Genomic DNA, 23,894 nt, shown 5'->3' on the forward strand with positions numbered 1-23,894 from the left:
CAGAGGTAGAGCTGTCTCTTTTTGGAGACTTAACAGGACGGAAACATCTGGTTTTATTTCATTATTTTTATTTTTTTTTGCCTGTATGTAAAATGGCCATGTGTTAGAAGTCAGAAAGCACTTAAATAAATGTATGATTTGCTGTCTGTCTGAGCCAAGAATATAAAAGCAAACTATTTACACCATATTGAGTTGCGCAGCATCATATGTTTTCCATTGCATCGTGCTGCATTGAATACCATTGTGCTCGCACTGCATCGTAATAGGGGTGAATCGTATCGCATTAAATGCGTTGCTGCTTTAGTTATATCCCTAAAATACTCTTTTACAATTAAAACCAATTCTATTCCTTTTTGTTAACCATCTCCTTCAATTCAAAGCATTGCATCAAATTATTTCAAACGAATTGACAATCCATTTTTCTTTCCTTACACTTTTACACACTCCCACTTCATCACTCTTTAGATGGTGAGATAAAACCTACTCATCCAGTTACACTAGGAATTATTACTGAAATCCTCTATGATTTAAGTGAGACTGGGATAGGAGCCAAGATACCAGCTCTAACATGATTGTTCTTCCATACCTGACCTTGGATATGACCCGGACAAAGTGCTTAAATGCATTACCTAATTAATATGTTCAAAGGACTGACCTCCCGTGACCCTGTATCACATCTGCTGTGAATCTTTGCAAAGACGAGAACAAAGTTATGTTTTTTTTTGCCTCGTAGCTCAAAGACTTGAATTTTCCACTTCAAATCAGTCTTTAGTTTATTCTTTTGCACACAAGAGACATGAGCAGATTCAGAGGACAGTAAAAATAAGCAGGGTTTGAGCACACTCGCTCCTTTTCCGTTACAATAATATATTTATTTCCCCGAGTACAAACAGTGCAAGATAATTACAAAGCCTTGTCATGCAGGACTCATGCGGCATAAATTCATTTCTCTGACATTTCTTACCTCTCTTTGGGCACGGATATTTTGGGCTGAGTTCGACACCTCTTGCTGAGAGCGAAAAGCTTGCTGACAATCCGCTGTGCTTTGCCAAGGAGCTGTCGAGTGTTAGTCTCCAGCAGCTGAAAGCGCTGGTGTACAGCCGGGTCCATTTTCCAAAAGTACTTTATAGCAGATGTGTTGAGAGCGTAGAATGTTGGTAATCTTCGCACAAAATTCTGGAACTCTTCTAGAAACCAGACAAGTGAAGGAGGATGAGTGGATTGAAGGATTTCCACATGTTAGAAGAATGGAATCAATCTCATTCCAATGCTTATGTTTGCCAGTTACTTGCAGATATATTCACAGATCATTTCTGCTTGGGAATCGGACAAAAGATTTATATTTATTTACAAATGAAGCTTGATCTAATCATATATGCTCTAATTAGCATAACGGCAACAACAAACACATTTCTGTATGGTGGAAGAATAAAAATATAGCTTTTTTTTGTATTTAGATACAATAAAAAAATATATATAATTTCTTTATTATTTCACTATCAATATGCTAGATGTTAATTTTTGTTTCCGTATAAAATCTAACAACAAGAATCAACATTTTGTGGCATTCCTCTGTGATAAGCTTTAAATTACAGACGAGAATAAATTAAATGAATTTTGAAACCTGCTGAAAATGGTGTAAAAAAAAAGTGTATTCTAATAAATGTAGTATATAAGGTTTACAATTTTAATAGATATTTTAATGGATAAATTGATAAATGCACTATATGGAGAAAAGTATTAAGACACTTGATTTTTTTGGCCATATGTAGATGGATGTAATCACAAACATTTTTCCTTCACTTTAACTAGAAGCCCAAAACCTATTCCAGCATGACAATGCATCTGTAGAGAAAGTGAGCTAAATGTAGATATGGTTTACATGGGTTGAAATGAAAGATCTTGAGTGGCCTGCTATAGAGCTCTGACATCAACTTAATGAACTAGAATTAGAACGCTGACTGCACCCCAGGCCTCCTCACCCTACTGCACATCAGAACCAGACTTTTGGATTGAGGCTGAATAAGCACAAATCCTCTAAAGCACACTCCAAAATTTAGTGGAGCATCTTCCCAAAAGATTGGAGGTTATATAATAAATGGAGACTAAATGTAGTATGGGTATTCGAAAAAGCACATAGAACCTTATGGTCAGGTGTCCATAAACTTTTGCCCAAATGGTTTATATATATTAGAAAGTTTGATGTGATGGGGCCAAGTGGGTGGGGTTTAAATTGTTACATTTCATATTTTTTAGAATTGAGTGGTAAAAACAGTGAAATAAAAATGAGTAAAATTTAATAATTGTCTAAGCAAGTAAGAGAACCTTTTCTTTTGCAAATAAACATAAGGGCATTGTTAATAAAACTGCCCAGTACTGTCATCTCTAGATATCATCTAATTGTCCTTGAGCGAAAAAACACTCAACCGTAATACGATGACAAGATGTATGAGTAAACACATCTCGGGTGATGGGAATTTATTTCCATTGGCAGCAAGTAACAAAATCAATAACTGCATCATATAAATTCTCTAGATAATGCTAGATAGTACCTAAAAAGAAATTTGTTCAGTATCTCTAATTAATATCAAAGATGCTCAAAAAAACTTAACAATTACCCACTGGTATCTAATAGATTTTTTCAGCCATATCAGATAATTGAAATTTTTTTAATTTTCACACTTTGGTAAAGTTAATCATGTGTAAATAGAACGGACAAGATGCAATCATTTTAGAAATGTTAGCATATATATATATATATATATATATATATATATATATATATATATATATATATATATATATATATATATAGACAGAAAATGTAGCCTCAGCAAAGGAGAAAGGAGTGACAGGTAAATCACTGGCTTATGCTGGGTGATTATTGCTTCTCTGTTAACTTCACAGTCATTAGGCAGAAGATTTTACAGCTTGTTCCAGTAGCTACAGAAAGTGGAGCTCCAATGACTAAACCCACTTATAGCCAGTTCTGGCCCCATGCCCAGTGCAGGGAAATCGATGCAGGCCGTGTTTAAAATCCTGTCTTACAGCAATGATAATCAATCGCTGGAAACACTTATCCCTATTTTTCCGGTTATCACAAATACAACAAGGTGACCCTTTTTATTTAAATATAGTAACAGAATTGAATAGTGCAAACAAATGAACTAAATTCATCAATGCACTGAGTCCCAGTGGTTAAAAAGTTGCTTTAAATGGGATGATTAAATGTATTTTGAATGATGATCATATGTGCTATAAGCATTTATCCCATATTAACTACCAAATGACTGAGATTTCTTCTACAACCTCGATTCCAAAAAATGTACACACTGTGTAAATGTAAATAGAAACAGAATGGAATCGTTTGCAAATCTCAGAAATCCATATTATATTTACAATACAACAAAACAAAAAACGTGAAAATAATTAAACTAAGAATATATACCATTTGAAGGACAGAAATATGGTCATTTTGAATTTGATGGCTGCAACAGATCTTAATAAGTTGGGACAAAGCCATGTGTAGCATAATGTCTTCTGTCTGTATACATCTGGGAACTAAGGGTTCCAGTTGAGGAAGTTTTGGGAGTGGAATGTTGTCCCTGTGTGTGTCAGTTCTGGGTGTCCTTTGTTGTATTTTTCTTGTCACTTGTGCACAGAGAATCTCTAGATTCTTTGACACTTTTAATGATATGACGTACTGTAAATAATGAGATATTCAACTGGTTTGCAATTTTATGGTGAGGAACATTATTCTGAAATTGTCTGAAGACTTCTTCAAGTCTTCTCGAAGTCTTTTACACATGAAGCTCTGCTCATCTTTACTTTTTAGAGGCTCTGCCTCTCTAAGATACACTATTTATACCCAATCACCTTACTGGCTTGTTGACAATTAAACTAATCAGTTGCAAAATGTTTCTCAAACAGTTTAATTTTAATAACACTTAGTTTTTCCACATTTTGTTGTACCATCTTAACTTTTTTGAGACCTGTTGCAGCCCTCAAATATGAATTGACCTAAAAATGACTTAAAATGGTACAGTCCAAACATGTATGTTTTCTATGTATTATTGTGAATAAGATATGGGTTTATGCTAAAAGTCATTGCATTCTGCTTTTATTTGTACTTGGTCTCCTTTTTTTTTTAGAAATCGGGGTTTTGTAAAATGCCTCTATTTGTATTTAATTTTTGTATTTAATTTGTATATTATTTATTAATATGCATTAATGTATTAGATTAAATAGTCTTTCCACATAAAAAAGGAAATAGAGGAATGCACTTATATGTAGTACTTCTTGAATGCAAAAGTAAAATTATAAAAAGAAATAAATTTAAAAGTTTGACGTTCCTTTTAATGTTGACAGCTCAAAATCTGATGAGAAGTTGAGGAGAAACATGCTGTGAACCCAGACCCAGGTGCTAAATTTCATAGCATTGACTCTACTGTCGATAAAAAGGTGTTTGCTAGTTCACCCACAATACTTACATTAATTGACTTATTTAAAAAAGAAAAGCTTATTTACTTTATCTGTTTGCTCTTATTCTTGCTCATTTCCTGACTAACGCTTTGCTGTTACCATTAAAAGCTAATTATTTTGCCATTTTGGCCATTTTATCTACTTTTTTGTATTACTTCAAGTGGCAAAACAACTAAGAATAACCACATTGACTTGCAAACAATCATTTGTTTAATCTTTACACTTGCCTGATTCCTCAAACTCATGGTTGGATTGAGCCCAGGACTCTCTGATGTGCCTCAGGCTGTCCTGCATGGCCTCCAGGTTCTCAGTGGGGCAGTTGCACTGGGGGAAATCCACAGTGCACTCACACCAGCAGTCATTGTCCTTGCACCTAAATTGGCCCTCGGAGTGACAGCTGATGTAGCTTAGGGCTGCTTGGACAAACCGGCTCTTCAGGTACCGAGGCAGAATAGCCTGAAGCCCTGAGGGAAGGACATAAGCACCTTTCATTAAGGACCACAATCACAGGCTACATGCCACATACATTCAAGAGAGCGACTAAACAGGTAAACAAATGTCAGCCAATTTAGAGCACGGGATCTTGAATCAGTACTCAGGGCCCTTTACATTTCACATAAATGTTAAAACCTATAATTCAAAGATTTCATTTACATTCTAAAGCAATTTGATGAAACACCCCTTTTCCTTCAAATCAGACAAGTGACTGTGAGTGACAGTTTGTTAATGAAGTGTTGCCAATCCACACCTTGTAAATAAATCTTGTTCTCCGGACTCTGAACCAGAACCGAACTGACAGAATCGAGGTTGTCATAGTTACTGCATCCTAGAGGGCCTGTCCTTGTTTCAGTAACCTGAAGAGAAAAAAGGATTCATGCCAATGTTATACACACCTAAAATATAAAAAAACATGTTTTTCTTTCATTGTACTGTATTTACTGTACATACAAGACTGTTGTGTAGAATTGAATAATAATAACAAGTTGTTGTGCTTCTATATACATGCATATGATGAGACTGTCAGTATTTTGTCACATCCATCACTATACATGTTTTTAATGTCTGGTCCTTGACTTTAATTGGAACACAAAATGAATGGGATAAAAACAAAGAAAAATTAAAATAAAGTAGATAAATAACTAAATAATTTACAATGTAAGAAAATATAATTTCAATTAAATTCTGTAAAATGTAATTTAAAATAAAAGTAGAAATAGTATATAATGTATGCATACTGTATGTACACACATAAATACACACATTTAGAAGTGTGTGTGTGTATTTGTGTATACAAAAAGCAGGTTTTGATAGTAGGTTGATGTAACAGTAGGTTTAGATTGTAAGATTGCTGCCTTATGCTGTAACACAAAGTCTCAGGTTCAGTCCTGAGCTCTTTATGTGGAATTTTGAGTGTAGGTTTTCTTTAGACTGGAGGTGAATGAATGAAGCAAGCCCCCCAAAACAAGTACATTTAAATTATTTTAACTTGTACTTTACTTTCGAAACATATTAACATGGCAATGAATGTGGAACCGATTTACACACACACACACACACAAACACACACATACACAAAATAAAGCCTAAAAACTAAATATCAAATTCAAAATTCAGTTTATTGTTCATTATTTAATATTTCCCTCCAGAATAGACTCTGCATTTTCAGTTCAGTAGGACTCGCCAAGCAAGCACATTCTAAAGTGGCAAAAAAGTATAGAAATAGGATAAATAGCATCTTCTTAGTCAATGACATTACAATCACCCTTTACTCATCCACTTGTGCGGGAGATGCAAGACCATTTTGAGCAAACCGTCACCAGGCTTTCTTGAATTGATAAAGTCAAGTGAGCTTGAAATGCGAGTTGAAGTTCACTCGCGACCTGAAAACTGCTGCGCGTTGCAAAAAAAAAAAAAAGCGGCTTGCTGATGCCAGATAGGAAACGAAGGTATGCCTGGAAATATACAAATGTACAGTATGCTTTGTATTTTAATAAACTATTTCAGCAGATCCATTATAGCATGGAGAGCTGGAATATCTGTAGAGAAATTGCTGGAAGGGAAGAAAAAGGAAACTACTGATGTAACACTATAAAAAGTAGATGAAGTCTCCTGCAAACACAGTGAAGAGTAAAATCCTCTCATCTTCACACACAGAGCCTGGAGAAAACAGCGAGCGTTAACGGAGCAGCCGCGAGTACGCTCCTATACATCATTCCACTATAGACTAAACAGGCACTTGTTTCACTTTGACACCATTTGCCAGGCTCCTTGTCTCAAAATGTGGAGGTGGAAAATATTTGTTCATTTAGATTTTTTTTTTTTTTACAATGCAGCCCTGTAGAACCGGGGTCTTGATCTCAATCACTAACGAGCAAGCAGAACACAATCGTGACAAGGAATAACAAGTAAAACAAGGCAAAGATTCAGAATCAAACCTCTTGGTTAAACACTGAATAAAAAAACACACAAAACATACAGATATGTATTATAAGTATGATAATAAGCATACTGTGAATAAAAGTCCTGAGATGAGCATAATCACAGCACCAGTTCTTGTCATGTTCCCAAAATATCATGTGAGAGTCTCTACATGGTAGGAAGTTAAGCTGCAAATAGCACTAACCACAAAAAATGAGGGGAGGGAGGAGAAAAAAGCATGAGTAGAAGTTCAGAATCGTGCCGAGGTGCCGTCGCTGGCAGGTCCAGAGGGAAAAGGGGAGAAAAGGACATGCAGTTCAGCTTCTGCCTGCACTATTCATTGTATTGCTTCCTCTGAAATGCCACAGTGACATCCAAAGTCCATGGCTATATTCTGCAAACACAACATGCCACAAAGAATACATTGACTTTTTGATGGCTGCTTTGTTGTGTTTTAGTGGACATGTCCAGCATCTGGAATGTCTTTTGAAATGTACGTGCAATCACAGTGTTAGCTTTAAAAAATAAAAATGATTTTGCTGATGTAACATATGTAACTTAAAAATGTGCTTTTACAGGAACATAAGCACAGTAATGTGAACTGACGTATGTAATTTTAGCACTTATTTATGCATTAACAAGCATGTCATATATTTCAATCAAAATGATTGATGTTATGTAACATACAAAAAAAAAGCTCCCAATAGCTTTAGCATATCTCCTAGCTCCTGATAGTCACTTATCTAACGTAGCTAGAACCAATTTTTGTCCCTCCTCAAGGTAATGTCCTAAAGATATCCACTGTATGGTAGAAAACATCTGGTTGTTACAAAGCTCTGACACTGAAGACCTCATACTTAAATGTAAAATAAACATCTACTTAAAGAAAATCTCACCATATCAATAACGATACATCGTTTTTTATCTGATATAACAACACTATTTGAAATCTGTGTTATTCACCGTATTCATTATCTTTTGCGTACCTTTTGGGTATTAACTCCTGCATTGGACGCTCCTGATGCCAAGTCAAATTCCTTGTGCGTGTAAGCATACTTGGTAATAAATCTATTTCTGATTCTGACTTTTGCAAGCTGCTATTTCTTCTCTCTTCTGAAGTATACAAATAAAACATCAGCTTTTCATTTAAACTAAAGACTACTATATGTATATTTTATCTACTATATTATCTCTCTCTCTCATATATAAGTATATAAAGACATTGCACTAGGCTTGCTAATTAGCTTGAACAAATGGTCACTTACAACCAAGTCACACAAATATTCAGGGAGAATCTGTAGTGTAGGGATGTGCATCTCTATATCTCAGGCCAGTGCGATTCGCATCTCATATCCTACGGTACAATACTCTCAGGACACGCCTCGGTCTCTGTAGTGTTGTAATACGTCATATTCACGTAGCAGCACTGGTGCTGAGAGAACGCGCATGAGAAACTGTTTAGCAAAAAGAAATCAATCTACATATACATATTGGTCACAAATGAAATAATAAAAGTTTAGCAGATCTACAAATAATTATAAATAAATATGTTTTTTTTTTTTTTATGTGTGCATATTTACATATGCAAATAAGTAAAAAATGCCAACTTGTATCCTACATGAATAGACAACAAATGTGAATAAAAAAAAACAAAAAAGGCAGTGGTTGTTGTGAAAGGTGAAACCCAAATGCTTATCAGACATAATCAGGTGTCAACACAAACTGTGCTGGTGGGATGTGTAGTCTCTTACATTTATTTTACATTTACAGCATTTGGCAGACCCCCTTATCCAGGGTGAATTCAGAACCGAGCATTAGAAAGTATTAAGGCCTTACTCTAGGGCCAAGCAATGACCGCATGGTGGTTCTGAGATTTGAATGTGTGACCTTGCGATCCAGAGTCCAATACTTTAGCCACTGATCTACCACCTCCAATGTCTCTTGGTGCAGTCCTGACAATGGGAAATGTCTTATCACAGAAACCCTCAAAATACTTACATTAAACACATTGCTTTGTTTAATGAAAATGAACCATTTTCAAAAATGAACTAATCAAAATCATGGATTCAGTATAAAGTATAAGATGTTCAATTCATTCAATACAATACGCTTTTATTTGTATTGCACATTTAACAATGGACATTGTCTCAAAACAGCTTTACACAGAAAATCCGGAATAAAGAATGAATATCATTGTTCCTTATAATTGTAAGTTTGTTCCTAATGAGCAAGCAGGTGGCGACTGTGGCAAGGAAAAACTCCCTGAGATGGCATAAGGAAAAAACATTGAGACGAACCAGACTCAAGAGGGAACCATCCTCATCTGGGTTTTACCGAATATCTATTTAATACAGTTAAACATGTGATAAGATGCAACCTGTAGTCCTGAGCCATTGTAGCGGATTGATTAACATGTGCAGTGGATTACACTGTTTTATTGATCCATAGCTGCAGCTTTATGGAAGGTAACAAAAATCAGGATTGTACTGTAAATATGACTCTGCCCTGATAGTTCACGTCCGATCGATAATACCCAGGACCCCTGGGAATCAATTGTTCTCATCCATGTGTGATAAAATACTGTGATGGGAAATCAGTAAATCCATGGCAGGCGCTCAATGCATGTGAAAGATACACAGGCTCAGAGATGGAGTGCAGAGGAATTGCTGAGTGGAGCGGTTTTTATTTGCACAACAATGAGAAAGGCAAGGAGACATAGGGTGTGTTTCTTTCATGCAGCACCAAGTCCCAACATCAAGCATTCCTTTTCTGGTGTTCATTCAGAAGTGTTTAATGTACTGCCACTCTTCTTCCTCCAAGCATAAAAGTTTTTTTTTTTTTTTTTTGCCAGAAAACACTCTTCCGGTCTCATTTTTCTTGCCATAATGTCTTACAATGTACTATTTAGCTACAGTAAAGTAGGTTTCAGTGACATTCACTAGAAAAGGGGAAAATGTAGTGTGTATCGTTCAATTTAAATTCTTCTTTGGGATTTATCGATGTTAAACGATGCCTTATGGCACCAAATTTGTGCATACCGTAAATTCTGGACTATAAAGCGCACCCTTATATAAGCCTGAATTTTTATTTTTAACATAAATAAGCCACACCTGTCTATAAGCCGTCTATAAGTCTACACTAATGTACTTTACACAGGCTTTAACGAAACACACGTTACACACGGTGTAACGGGTGAAATATGTTGCGCTTCCTTTAGGAGCATAGCGGTATTTTGGGAATAGCCTGTCACTGCATTTTTTCCGCTATTACTGCGTGTGTGGAGACCGAGGAATATGTCCTTATTATTTTCTGATGCTGATTTCTAAGTTTCTTTGACTAACCCTTAACGCTGTTGCCAAGAAAAATAAAAAGCACGAGTTTTGGAAACCTGTCTGTGCTTATATGATTTTTGTTGTAACTGAAGTTAGCGCGCTATCCCATGACCCAGACTCAACGCGTTACAACGGCTTGTATCTAAACAGTAGCCGACCAAGTAAGTCATTGTTCACTGTCTTCCTCCTTCCTTTCACAACTATTTATCTCAGAAGTTTATCTTTTAGCATCGTCGTGCGTTTAAAAATCACCCGATGAAAGTTTTTTCTCCTGATGTCGTGCAGCTCAGAACACAGGTGAAGTGCGTTTTTTCGTTTCCGTTTGGAAATTTCATTGGTCTAATGTTATGTCACTTAGTTTTTTGGCTTGAAGTTTTTGAAACCGGGAAAAACCCAGGAAAAATTCAGAAATTAGCCGTTTCGTTGTTTAAGCCGCGGGGTTCAAAACGTGGGAAAAAAGTAGCGGCTTATAGTCCGAAAAATACGGTAATTGTGTCATGTTAACAATCAGAGATTGTTAAGAGCGAGCCATGGTAGAAAACAAACACAACACAGACAAAATGTCAAAGATAGAAGGACTAAAACCTGCAACAAGGAACAATTATTACAATGACATGCACGGAAAAAGAGAAAACAAAGAGTGTAATGAAAGGTAAGGTCGAATATACGAGCACTGATTACTGGTAAATGTGAAACAGGAGCCTGAAAAAAATCACATTATAGTTAATTGAGGTGTAATGACAATCCTGATAAATTGCTTTTTTAAACTGTAAACTTTAAATATATCCGCTAATGTTAAACAAAATAATGAGTGAGCTAATTACATTGGCAAAGATCTCAAATCCCATAAATTTCTTTCCTTTCCTAACGATAAATGAATAAATGTATGACATCCCTAAAATATATTTGATATCCCCCTGATATTAAAATCATGGCTTTGTGAATATGTTAAAAATAGTCTGCAACTGAATCTAATATATGGTTATTGCTTGGGCTTAAGGCCATGGTGCTAACTGTAAAGAACTGCTTAGCCCAAGATGTGAGGTAGACACTATTAGCTATTTGAAAAGCGGGACAGGGTGCATGATATGTCCCACCCAAATTAATGTTTCAGTGGAAGTTACAATCACACATCCAATAACGCTATACATCGCAAGGCACTTAACAGGGACTTGTACATTTCAAAAGACAAATACATACAAAGTGAACAGGGTTTGAGGTTGTTTTGTATTTGGAAAAATGAAAACCATGACAAATTATGTTAAGTACCAGGATATTTTATCTTAATGCATGATTTCATCTGCCAAGAGGTTAATACATTGTCAATATTCGAATGGTTATCCAAATACATATAAATGGAAACACTGGTTAAGATTGTTTCCACGAGCCTGCTAAAAAAATAGATGCCCTTCAACTTGTAATAGTTTTAATTGGTATAATGGAAATAGTATTGATTTTAATAGAAAATGTAAAGATACCTGTGGGTAATTAAATGGTAATTTAAATGTCTTATGTACACCATAACATTTTTTATATTTTGGTAGAGGGTTAATAAAGAAATTGCAGGTTTGTAAGGATATATGTAGTGTATATGTAGTTTTCCTTTTATTTATTTTTTATTTTTATTTTTGCCCCAACAGGAAACTGTCTCAAACCTTGTATTCAGTACAGAAAGAGACCCAGTGTGTATCATTTTAAAACATTTTTCATTAGAAAATTTATATTACTATATAATTTCCTCATATGATATTTAAAGCTCAAGACTGAATGTGTTGTTTACTCTGTATATCCATTTTTGTTTATGGCGACGAAGGGAAATTCAAATAATGAAGAATGAAAATAAAAGTGTTTCTCAAGTGACCTCAAAATAGAGCCGCTCCGCTAATAAAACCAGATCAACGTCATTTCGGCACAGCATTGCGGGCGAGTGATCACAACCCAATCACTCTTGACAAAGGCTTGATTTAAAGCTCCTCTATGTCAAGGCTCTGACATATGAGAAGACAAAAAGGTTGCCTGAAGGCAAATCCATCTCCTTCCCTGACACTTAAAAATGATTCTTCCTCATACTATAGAAATCTCTTTTCATATTTGCCCTGAAGGCAAATAAAAGTAACCATGCTTCCTTCAGAAACCTCAAATAAATGATATTTTATTAATTAAAAAAAGAAAACAGTCACCTTTTGAGTGATATTTACTTTTGAGTCTTAAGTACAGTATATGTAGAAAACTAACACAAATCTAAACCTTACTGATGGAATCTTGATGTGTAAAACAAATTTGAGGGAAACTACAGAAGGATGACAGCAAAAACAAAAAAGTTTCATGACTCTGTCTAATAGGTTACACAAGCAGAAAATCTTCATTATAGTGTTTTATTTCATTTCTGTTCAATGAGTTGAAATAACTTTCATAAGTGGGAAAGCAGGGAATCGAGAGGAAAGCGTTCAGCAGGCAAAGCCCTGGCATTTAAATTCCTTTTATTGATGTGCCCATGCAATTAATTAAAATCCAAGGAGCTTCTACAGGGATCAGTAGATTAATTTTTAACACAGACAGATGTCCGACTTAAATTGAAAATTGGCTGAATGCAAATATAAAGATGGGTTTTTCTATGCATAGCAATGAGCGAAACGGCAACAAGGGCAAAGTGGAATTGAGCTCAGAATGTTCAGAAGCCTGGCCTTAAAATGAGGAAGAAAAAAAAATTAAAATCACACCAGTCAGGTTTGCTTAGGTAAATCACTCTGCTTAGTTTAAATACCTTGGTTTAAACCCCTGCTGCATACACACAGCAACATGAAAGTGTATGTTCTATAGGGGAGAGAAGGGGAAAAAAAGATCCCAGAACAGAAAAAAATCACTTTAGTCAAGTTTATTTCTATAGCGCTTTTCACAACAGACATTGTCTCAAAGCAGCTTTACAGAATTTAAAAGTTAAGGTGAATGATGTGTATTTATCCCTGATGAGCAGCCATGCCGACTGTGGCAAGGAAAAACTCCCTTAGATGTTATGAGGAAGAAACCTTGAGAGAAACCAGACTCAAAAGGGAACCCATCCTCATTTGGGTGACATCAAGAGTGTGATTATAAGGTTGAATGTGTAAGGCAACACGTTTACAGAAGCACTCATACATTCCTGCCAGTGAATTATTTATATAGCACTATTGACAACTTGATGCGAAAACAGCTTTACGCAAATCCGGATGTAGATTTAAAGCTCTAATGAGCAGGCAAGAAGAAACAGCGACAAAGTAAAACTAACCTCAAACAATATGAGCAAGAAAACAGAACCCACCCTTTTCTTGATTCATTCAATTTGCACTTTTAACAATGGACTTTGTCTATTTACAGAAAAACTCCCCTAGATGTTATGAGGAAGAAACCTTGAGAGGAACCAGACTCAAAAGGGGAACCAATCCTCATTTGGGTGACATCAAGAGTGTGATTATAAATCTTTAAACAATACAGAACACTGGAGAGTGAGAACTAACATGAGCACTGGAATGTAAGATTATGAGTAATGATCTTTTCACAGTCTTATCCAGACATTTGAGATTATGGAACCAGGAGCTACTGAGCAACTCATGAAATAGCTCAAGATTTGCGATCATCACAGATCCAACACCAGCTTTTAGACGCTTGGATAAGATTGGCAAGGTTTCTCGTTTAACTAGTTTAACTTCCATGACCATATAGTCATTGGCTCTCTCTTGTAGCATAAGGTATCTCTGTGGAAACCCCTGTCTAGATCTTCTAAGTGAAATGTTGAATGCAGTATGTCTTGTAACCACTTAAAGTAAGTTTAGTGCCTATACGTTTGTTTCTTATAATTGTAAGTTATGCAATTATACAATGAAGAAACTTTGAGAGGAACCAGAATGAAAAGGGAACTTTATGGATCTTTAGGCTGTTGATGTGAAACCATCTCCAGCTGCACAGAGTGGTCTTCAATTGTAGAGAACTACATCCAGAGGTTAGTAGTTCTGATAACGGCAACGTGTGGATTTTTTAATTTTACGTACATTTATGATTGTTCTTTTACTGACTGCTAATAGGATGCTTGTAAGTATGAACATGCAAACTGCCTTGCAGTGCAAATGTAAACCAATTTTTACTGCTGCTAAGAAATTCGAACAAAGATCTATCTTACCTTCCGTTGAAGCCTTATGTATTATGCTTGAAGATGTGTCTGATATAAACCTCATCCTAAAACAACATGCCCCCCCAAATAACTGCTAAAATGTTAAGTTGCTCAAATGTGTGCAAGGCAGCTATGTAGATATGTTGTGACTGTAATTCGGTGTGTTTGCTTTTATGTAGCTTGACTTTGACTTGTGCCTGAATAGCACACTAATAGTAATAATAGTGCAGCTTTAACCACTGGTTAGATTCACAAGAAAGAAAAGACGGCACTCTCAATATTAACAAAAAAAAAGACTGAAATTAAATTGAGGGGGTGGACATAGATAGACAGACTTTCATAACTATAAACCCTTAGGAAGTGGCTCCAACTTCGGTGTTTTTTAATTTGTGTGGTATTTCTCCTGAACTTTACCAAATATATTTTCTTTTTTGACAATCAGATATAGCGAAACAAAAGTTTGTGGACACCTGATCATAGGATTCTATGTGCTTTTTAAACATTCCATTCCACGTTCCCATCTGCTGTTATAATGAACTCCACTCTTTTCCACCAAATTTTGGAGTGCGCTTGTTGAGATTTGTGCTCAGTACTAATCAGGTACTAATGGAGAATGAGGAGGCCTGGGGTGCAGTCAACATTCCAATTTATCCCAAAGGGTTGAGATTGGTGCTCTACTGCAGAATACTCAAGATTTTTAACTCCAAAACATGTAAACCATATCTTCGTGGAGCTCACTTTGTGTACAGGGACATTGTTATGCTGGAACAGGTTTGGGTCTCTGAGAATTTAATGCTACCACATCCCAAGGCATCCTATACAATTGCATACATCTTACACAGTTAATAGTGACAATTAGGGGAAGAAGCACAAATGGTTGAATAAGTCAAGTGTCTCAATACTTTTAAACAAAGTTTAGTTAAGTCAAAATTCTCAAACAAAATAAGTCACTTTTAGTTGTTATTTGTCTATCATTATTATTACTATGATTATACTTCTACTACTATTATTATAATTAATATTATACCGTATTTTTCGAACTATAAGCCGCTACTTTTTTCCCACATTTTGAACCCCACGACTTAAACAACGAAGCGGAAAATTTATGGATTTTTCCTGGGTTTTTCGCGGTTTCACAAACTTCAAGCCAAAAAACTAAACCCCATAACATTAGACCAATGAAATTTCCGAACGGAAATGAAAAAACACACCTCATCTGTGTTCTGAGCTGCACGGCATCGGGAGAAAAAACTTCCATTGGGTGATTTTTAAACGCACGACGATGCCAAAAGATAAACTCCCGAGAGAAATATTTGTGAAAGGAAGGAGGAAGACAGTGAACAATTACTTTCTTGGTTGGCTACTGTTTAGATACAAGCCGTTGTAACGCATTGAGTCAGGGTGAAGGGATAGCTTGCTTCTGGCATGCTATTCCCAAAATACCGCTCTGCTCCTAAATGAAGCGCAACATATTTCATCCGTTACACCGTGTGTAACGTGTCTTTTGTTAAAGTCTGCGTAAAGTACATTAGTGTACTTTTTAAGTAAGCCTGTAGGCTTATAGACAGGTGCGGCTTATTTATGTTAAAAATAAAAATATTTGTAAAATTCAGTGGGTGCGGCTTATATATGGGATTTAATTGCCACATGCTTAAATCAAGTATTCTCAAAATTACTTAGAGTACTGAGACTATTTTTTACTAAGTTCACATTAGTTATATAGACTTGCGTCACGATATTGAAGAGGCACCAGATACGAATGCAGAGTATTTCATAAGGTACAGGAATGTGAAAAACAACACCTTAAAAAACAGACAATACGCAAACAAATAAATAAATAAAAAAATCAATTACAAACACATGGAACTCAACAAATACAAAGACATGACAATAATGCACAGAGAAACTTATACATAAATAGCAGTGTGTAATGGGGGGTAACAAAGAACAAGCGTATAGGATTAGTGTGATGTCTGATGAAGTTAAGATTCAAGTGACTAAATTTCATTATATGAACTTGACATTAAATTTACCTTACGTAACAAAATAATCACATACTACAGGTCAAAAAGAAAAGATCATGTCTAAATAATAAGTTAAATGAAAAAGAGCAGCTTCTCAACAGTCTGTCACATTTAGGCAATTTAAAGTTTTTAAATTAAAAGACTTCTGAAGGTTTCATTAAAAATAATTTTTTTTTTTTTTTTTTTTTTTATAACATTTTTAATCAAAAGCAGATATGCCAGAAACATGCATTTTCTCTTGGCTACACTGATTAAATACTTAATTTGTTGAAAGTATTTTAATAGAAACTGAAAATCTAATAATTAACTATGCCAATAGAAATGTTATATATAATAATGAATGATGTTTTTGTGTAAGTGTGTGTGTGTGTGTGTGTGAGATGAACATGCATGACCTCAAGCAAAGTATTTAACATTGTTATGTATAGGCATCCCTAGTGTTGAATTGACACCACAAGCGAAGACCAGCTAGACAGTAATTAACGCTGCAGGCGCTCATTCAGCACTGGAGATTTATTCTGTGTACCATTCTGTATAGGAAAACTCATTATCAGTTTTAAATGGTGTTGAGTTTTACTCAAATGGCTAATGAACAATGCTGCGCTGCTAAATTGTCTTAACCCGTAAATTAGGCTGAGAACAAATACGCTTAATTCCGTGCATGTGCCCTGAGTAATTATGCCATTCAGAAATTTTCATAAAAGCATTTGTTAGAAGAAATAGTTCCTGGTTGTGCCTTAATATATGCTAATAACATGAATCAGTCTTACAGTCTGCTAGAGTGCATTAATATGGAAAGCACATTAAAAGGAGTATTGAAGCATTCTCGCCCTGGCTGGGATAAAGTCTGAATAAGGTCTTTGTGCTTTTTGCTGGTAGGAACTGCTCAGCGAAGCTTTCTATAGCTTAGCAGAAACCTAGTAAAACTTTGCATTTTAGATGCCTGGCTTATAATACATAATGAACAGCCCTGGAGTAAATGTGGAAGTCGGTTATAAACGTGGTTCTGCACCATGAGGATGACTGCTACCATTGTCATATACAAGCTTCATTTATTCGACACAGTCAAGAAGTGGCTTTCAAACAGAAAGTTTAAAGTCCCGCCTTAAAGCAATAATCAGCTGGGAAAAAAACTAATTCTGAAATCTACAAGTCTTGTGTAATACCCTAAAAACTATTGGTTCCAGTGACATAGCTGGTCCATGAAAATGGTGTATATTTTTCTTTCTTTTTTATTATTACGTATTGAACAAAGATGTCAGATTTATGAGTAGGTGTATGAATCTAACATTTGGTGCACAGAAAACCATAGCTGGGAGTCCAAGTAAGAAAAATGGTATGTGCTGTGTGGGCAGGAGGGATGGTGTTAATCCCTACATCATCAATCAGTATTCATGTGTGTGGAAGAGGGCAGTAAGCAATTGCCTCAAAGCGTTCTGCTACCTTCTGACACGACTGCAAGACAATGAGCTCCACAGGTGGGTAAAATTCCAATCAATGAATAAAAATAATAATTGTCTGAGCTCCTACCATGTGCCAATCAATGGTATGGATCTAAATGAGAATATGGATAGCCAAGAGTCAAAAACTTCTCACACACACACTGTTTAACCTCCTTCCACCCAGAAGGAGATAACAGAACATTCAGAACCAGCAGGCTCAGGGTCAGCTTCTTTCCAACCACCATCATATTCCTTCATATTTTAAATGTATGTATTATATATTTCTCCACTTATCTATCTATCTATCTATCTATCTATCTATCTATCTATCTATCTATCTATCTATCTATCTATCTATCTATCTATCGATCTATCGATCTATCGATCTATCTAAGGTGTAATGACATCACAGTTCGGTACATACCTCGGTTTTTTAAACAATTTTAAATAAAATAAATAAATTCAATATATGTAAAATAATATTTTATAAAAATTTTTATATAAAAATATTTAATAAAATAAATTTTAGTTATATTTAAAAACATTATTATAAAGTGAGTAATCAGTTAAATTGCCACAAATTAAATTGATTAAATACAAATAGACAAATGTACAAATCTAATTAAACAGTTAACATTTGCATACAGGTGTGTGTGTGTGTGTGTGTGTGTGTGTGTGTGTGTGTGTGTGTGTTACATGTAATATTTTCTAAAGATTTGATCTACTTAACTGTTTTACTTATTTAAGCATAATTTAACAAATGTCTTTATTTCATTCACCCTGGATATTCAGGGTTTTTTGCTTTTAATAGACATTCTTGAAGCTGGACATAAAGAATCCATTTTTGCTACTATTTGCCCTTTTGTTAACTACTGCATTGTGTTGCTGTGTACATGTACTATGCACTGACAATAAAACTGCATCTATATAGTATCTATATAGTATTTAAACAAACAACAAAAAAAGTAATTCCACCAAACGTAAAAAAAAAAAAAAAATAAGTCAACATAACAAATAATAAACATTTGAACTCTTCTGTTTATCCTCAACTCAATCTCAAGGCAAAAAAAAAACCCTTTTTGTTTTTTAATACAATCCCACAAAAGCAGGCAAAAAATACTGATCAAATTAATAGTGGTATTATAAAAGCTGGGGGAAAAAGTGCACATACCCTGCCACTGATAGTCAATATCTGTACACATATTAGCATCAAAAATATATTTAAATTTTTATGCATGATGCAGTAATCTACCTCAACCGCTACTTGAAGTCCTATTCTAAGTTCCTGTGCACATGCACACAAATAATATATATATATATATATATATATATATATATATATATATATATATATATATATATATATATATATATATATATATATTATTTGTGTGTGCATGTGCATGCTATGGAGAATCTTATCGACTGGAAGGAAGTGTGTATCAGAATGAGATTATATTCTGCTCCATAGAATTTGAAGTAATATTGAAATCAGCAGGAATCCTCAGCGAGCAGGAAGTAGTGCTTAATATGTTCAGCTTCGGCTTAGCCTTTTAAATGAAATAATAATGTGCTCTATACAAGGGACCCCATCTGCTAGTATTAAGCAGAACATTTCTTTTGATTTCCTAGCATTCTTCCATATCTGGGGTGAATTCAAAGAGTTCTTAGTTGGGTCGAATCCAGAAAAGAGAGAAAGAGAACGAGAGAGAAAGAGAGAGAGAGAGAGAGAGAGAGAGAGAGAGAGAGAAAGGAAATCATAGAATTGGGGTCGCCGGAAAAGATCTTTCACTCCTCCGGTTTTAACAAGAGAAATTTGACTGATGACCCACTTTTTTGTATTTTTTATTCCTGAGCATGTTTTCACATTGACATGCACATACACCAGCTGCTGTGTATTAGTGTATTAATGACTACACTAGTTTATCTAATTTACTATCAGCATCCACTGACAATTGTTTCTATTAAATGAGCAAACTAACACATCATGTCTGTTTTGCATGTTTGCCTGATTTGGTATGCAGTGCGAGGTGTGTTGATTTCTACCCAAGGGTGCAAAATGCAGTGTGGCATAAATGCAAATATATTAATTTTACATCTGCAGTGCAATTCTTTTAATAGCCAAAGCAAGTAATAGATTTAGGGTGCACAAATTAATACTGAAGTGCAGGTACCACGTTTGAGCTTGTGTATTTTTAAATAATAAATAATTAGATATATAAGTTGATGAAGAAATCAATCCATCCATTATTATAATTAATAGATAGATAGATAGATAGATAGATAGATAGATAGATAGATAGATAGATAGATAGATAGATAGATAGATATTGAAATAAATTCAAACACCTCTGTCTCTCAATTTTTTGCATAAAATGTTTTAAAATTAGCTTTTTATTTATTAGATTCATCTAATATGCATTCAGATATTCAGACCCCTTTCACCTTTTTATTTTAGGTTGCAGCTTAATACAACAATAGTTCATATTATTTTCTTTTATTTCGAGAGTCTGAATACTTATGTACATGTAAAAATTATTATTTTTTTAATTAACATTTCTAGAATTTTGTTTTCACTTTTTCATTATGAGGTACTGAATGCAGATTAATAAGAATAAAACGAATAATAAAAAAAAAAAAGTTATTTTTTGTGTGTATATGTGCAACCTAGATATTTGCGGGGGTTACGGTCATAAAACGTAACCCCCGCAAATATCAAGGTTGCACATATACACACAAAAATTCACTTTTTTTCATTTTCCAAAATTCGGAGTAACATTTTCAAAACAGAGTTTGTACTAACAAATTACATAAAGATGTTTGAAAAACGATTTTACAAACATCTTTGTCATTTATTTGTACAAACTTACAGATTTTTTATTTACTCTCAGTCTGGTTCCAAATAAAAAGTCACAAACCATCGAGGTCGTGAGTATCAAGGTCTCGAGTATCGAGGTTTCACTGTGTATATATAACGCGTGTGCGCGTGTGTATGCAGTAAGCTGCTGCAAGCTCCTCAGAAATGATGAGCTAACACACAATAAACTGGGTATGACTCTTGATTGAAGAACAGATTAGGGTTGACATTTGAATAGTACGCTACCTCTGACTGCTCTTTTTAACACGAGTACCAAAGCGCAACGCCGACACTTAAATTAAAACGGATAGTCAGGATTGATGCAAACTGCCACTTTCTTCTTCCCTGATTCAGTATCTCAGTGCACAGTCAAAGTTAAAAATCCATTTATTACCAATGGTCCAGAAAATACTCCTCATCTGTCTCTTGCTCATTAGAGAATAACACCTTCGTTATATTGAAACGCGTGACAAATGGGCAAGGCGCTCAGAGAAATATTGAAATTGAAAGATAATTCCTCACGCTGATGCATAATTGTACCTGCAATTTTCCATTTATTTATTTGATTTATGGCCACTTATTTGCAAAATAAGTGCAGCCTCTCCTCTCCTGTGCACAAGCCAACCCCTATGTTGCATCATGGTCTTTAACCAGGATGGTGTCACTGTTTCTTTTACCTTTGCACTCACATCCATCTTCATTCAATTGCTTAATTAAGGTTGCAGATGCTTCGAGTCATTTCCATCAGTCACTTTAAGAGGCCAAGAAAGTGAAAGTCAGCCATTTCAATCAGCACTCTGAACGAAAACAGTGCAGTCAGGAAGAATCTACATCCTGCCTCCTATTCCTGAAATACAGAATTTGTGAAGAATTCTAATGCATCTGTAAGCCTTGTGCAATGCTATTTTAGACTGGATTCCGCAATTAAGCCAGGCTTCAACAACCTAACAAAACATTTTTCTTTTCACACCCAGGCACTGTTTACTACGAAAAACTGCCTTCTGCTCCACAGTTCTTGGATCTTCCACCAATCACGCTACTATGGCATGAATTTGACAGATCAGCAAGAGAAAAACATGTTACACCGAGATGGTGAACACATCAGGTAAAGTGGAATATCTTGAATTTATTTATGGAATAATAAACAAATGGATAAATAAATAAATGCAACAAATATCCAAATTTATATGCTAAAAAGCACTTCAGTGTTTTATGTTTTAGCACCCTTTAAGAAATAATTATATATATATATATATATATATATATATATATATATATATATATATATATATATATAACAAATGATATTTTTGTTTTACTAAAAATTGGTAATACTGTGGTTTTAGGAAAAACATTTTTCTTCTGACTAGGTAATTATATTTCAAGCCAAAATCATTTCAAACGAGAATTTCTTTTACCCATTGATAACAACTCCTCATGTGTGTCATGTAATGAGGAAGATGAAGGTAATGACTGGACACAAACATAAATTAAGATGCCATTTATATTATATTCACAGACAAATCTAAATCTTAACCCGAATACCATAAAAGTAAAAACAGCGTGGGTCAGTCGTTCAGCAAAGCATAAACTGGGCAAAACAATAATGCGAATGTTAAACCAAAATAAGATCAATAATACAGAAAAACAAACCACAGAACACCAGCTTGATAAACAGCAGCAAATAAAATCTAACTGGCCGCATTACTGCACAGCGAGCTAAACGAGTAAAAGTCCTCTTAAACTGAAGCTGTGATGCGTGTGTAATTGGAAACAGGTGCAACTGATCAGTATGAGGATGATTGTGAATGTGCAAGTGTGTTTTAGGAGTCCAGGGCGGCCATGTTTGAAAGCCATGGTGTCTGATGGGAAATTAAATCTTTAGAGTCTTTAGGAAGTGACCTGACAATGAGCTTTCTAATCAACTATTCAATGCCTCTTGTACTAATCTTTTAAAAATTGGCAAAACCTTTTAGATATTTGCATTTTGTTTAAATGAGAACCAAAAAACTTTTTCATTTAAAAATAACATAGTGACTAATAAAAACCCCACACAATGAAAAGCACATGATGAATTTAAATCATGAGTCCTTTTATTTGTTTTATAGCAGTGGTCTCCAAACCCCAGGCTGCGAACTGGCACCGGTCTGTGGGTCAATTGGTACCGGGCCGCACAGAAAGAATATATAACTTTAAACATTATTTTCATTTTATTTATTATCTGATTCTGAACAATGTTTTTTTTGGAAAGTTACCGGATTCTCTCCGCCACATCTGTCTATGACTCACTCTTGATGCATGTCATGATGCCTCGGTCACATGTCTTACCTTCAACCACTACCTTCTTAAAGGAGCTCCGGTCGCTAACACATAATACATTACCGCTAAATTAAAACCCCAAGCTAGCAAAATGAACAAAAAACAACAAAGGGGTTTCACATTTATTATTATATTTAGAAAATACCAGTTTTTATGCCGGTCATATCATTTTATTGTTGTATTTACTTGCCACACCTTGAAGGCAGGTCCGTGAAAATATTGTCTGACATTAAACCGGTCCGTGGCGCAAAAATGATTGGGGTCCACTGTTTAAGCATTATGATTTATATTCAGTGCTACAGTAAAATGCATTATTCAAAAAGCCTTTAATCTTTATAGTGCATTTAATTGTAGCTTCTCTATGTCATTTCAATAAAATTACTTAATGTCTGTGCATCACTAAAGCCTGCTGTAAGTAACTCCCATAGTTTTGGAGCAAAAGAAGAAAAAGTGTTATCACCACATGGGGTGTAAACGAATTTGAAGAGTCAGTCCATGCAGAGCTTTATATAACCATGAGAATCAAGCCAAAACCTGACAGGAAGCCAATGTAAAGTTTCCAAAATGGGCATAATATGATCACTAATCCTCACCCTGAGTTTAAACATAATGCAATTTATTTATAAGTGTACCGTAATTTCCGGACTATTAAGCGCACCCAAATATAAGCCGCACCCACTGAATTTGACAAAGATTTTTATTTTGAACATAAATAGCCATCTACACTGAAACTAATGAACTTTACACAGGCTTTAACAAAAGACAGCGTCTGTAACACAGTGTAACAGGTGAAATATGTTGTGACTCCTTTAAGAGCGGAGAAACATTTTTTCGGTATTACTGCATGTATGCAAGACTGAGGAATATGTCCTAATT

The 23,894-nt window shown here is 35.0% G+C and overlaps 1 protein-coding gene and 1 long non-coding RNA gene across 4 annotated transcripts in view; one reads left to right on the forward strand and one right to left on the reverse strand.

Annotated features, from left to right (window-relative positions):
* brinp3a.1 (bone morphogenetic protein/retinoic acid inducible neural-specific 3a, tandem duplicate 1) overlaps positions 1-23,894 on the reverse strand; it is a 58,799-nt gene that overhangs the window by 6,916 nt on the left and 27,989 nt on the right. For both annotated transcript variants that reach the window (XM_046846871.1, XM_046846784.1), the window contains 3 exons: positions 5,231-5,336; positions 4,710-4,946; positions 965-1,187 (listed from right to left, as the gene is read on the reverse strand). In XM_046846871.1, coding sequence (XP_046702827.1) covers positions 965-1,187; positions 4,710-4,946; positions 5,231-5,336 — 566 coding nt within the window. The remainder of the gene's footprint in view (positions 1-964; positions 1,188-4,709; positions 4,947-5,230; positions 5,337-23,894) is intronic.
* The window catches only part of LOC124384254, a 71,082-nt gene continuing 68,689 nt past the window's right edge, over positions 21,502-23,894 (forward strand). For both annotated transcript variants that reach the window (XR_006925372.1, XR_006925367.1), the window contains exons 1-2: positions 21,502-21,583; positions 21,674-21,804. This is a non-coding gene — a long non-coding RNA (uncharacterized LOC124384254). The remainder of the gene's footprint in view (positions 21,584-21,673; positions 21,805-23,894) is intronic.

Source organism: Silurus meridionalis, chromosome 1, assembly GCF_014805685.1.
Source record: "Silurus meridionalis isolate SWU-2019-XX chromosome 1, ASM1480568v1, whole genome shotgun sequence".
NCBI classification, from domain to species: domain Eukaryota; kingdom Metazoa; phylum Chordata; class Actinopteri; order Siluriformes; family Siluridae; genus Silurus; species Silurus meridionalis.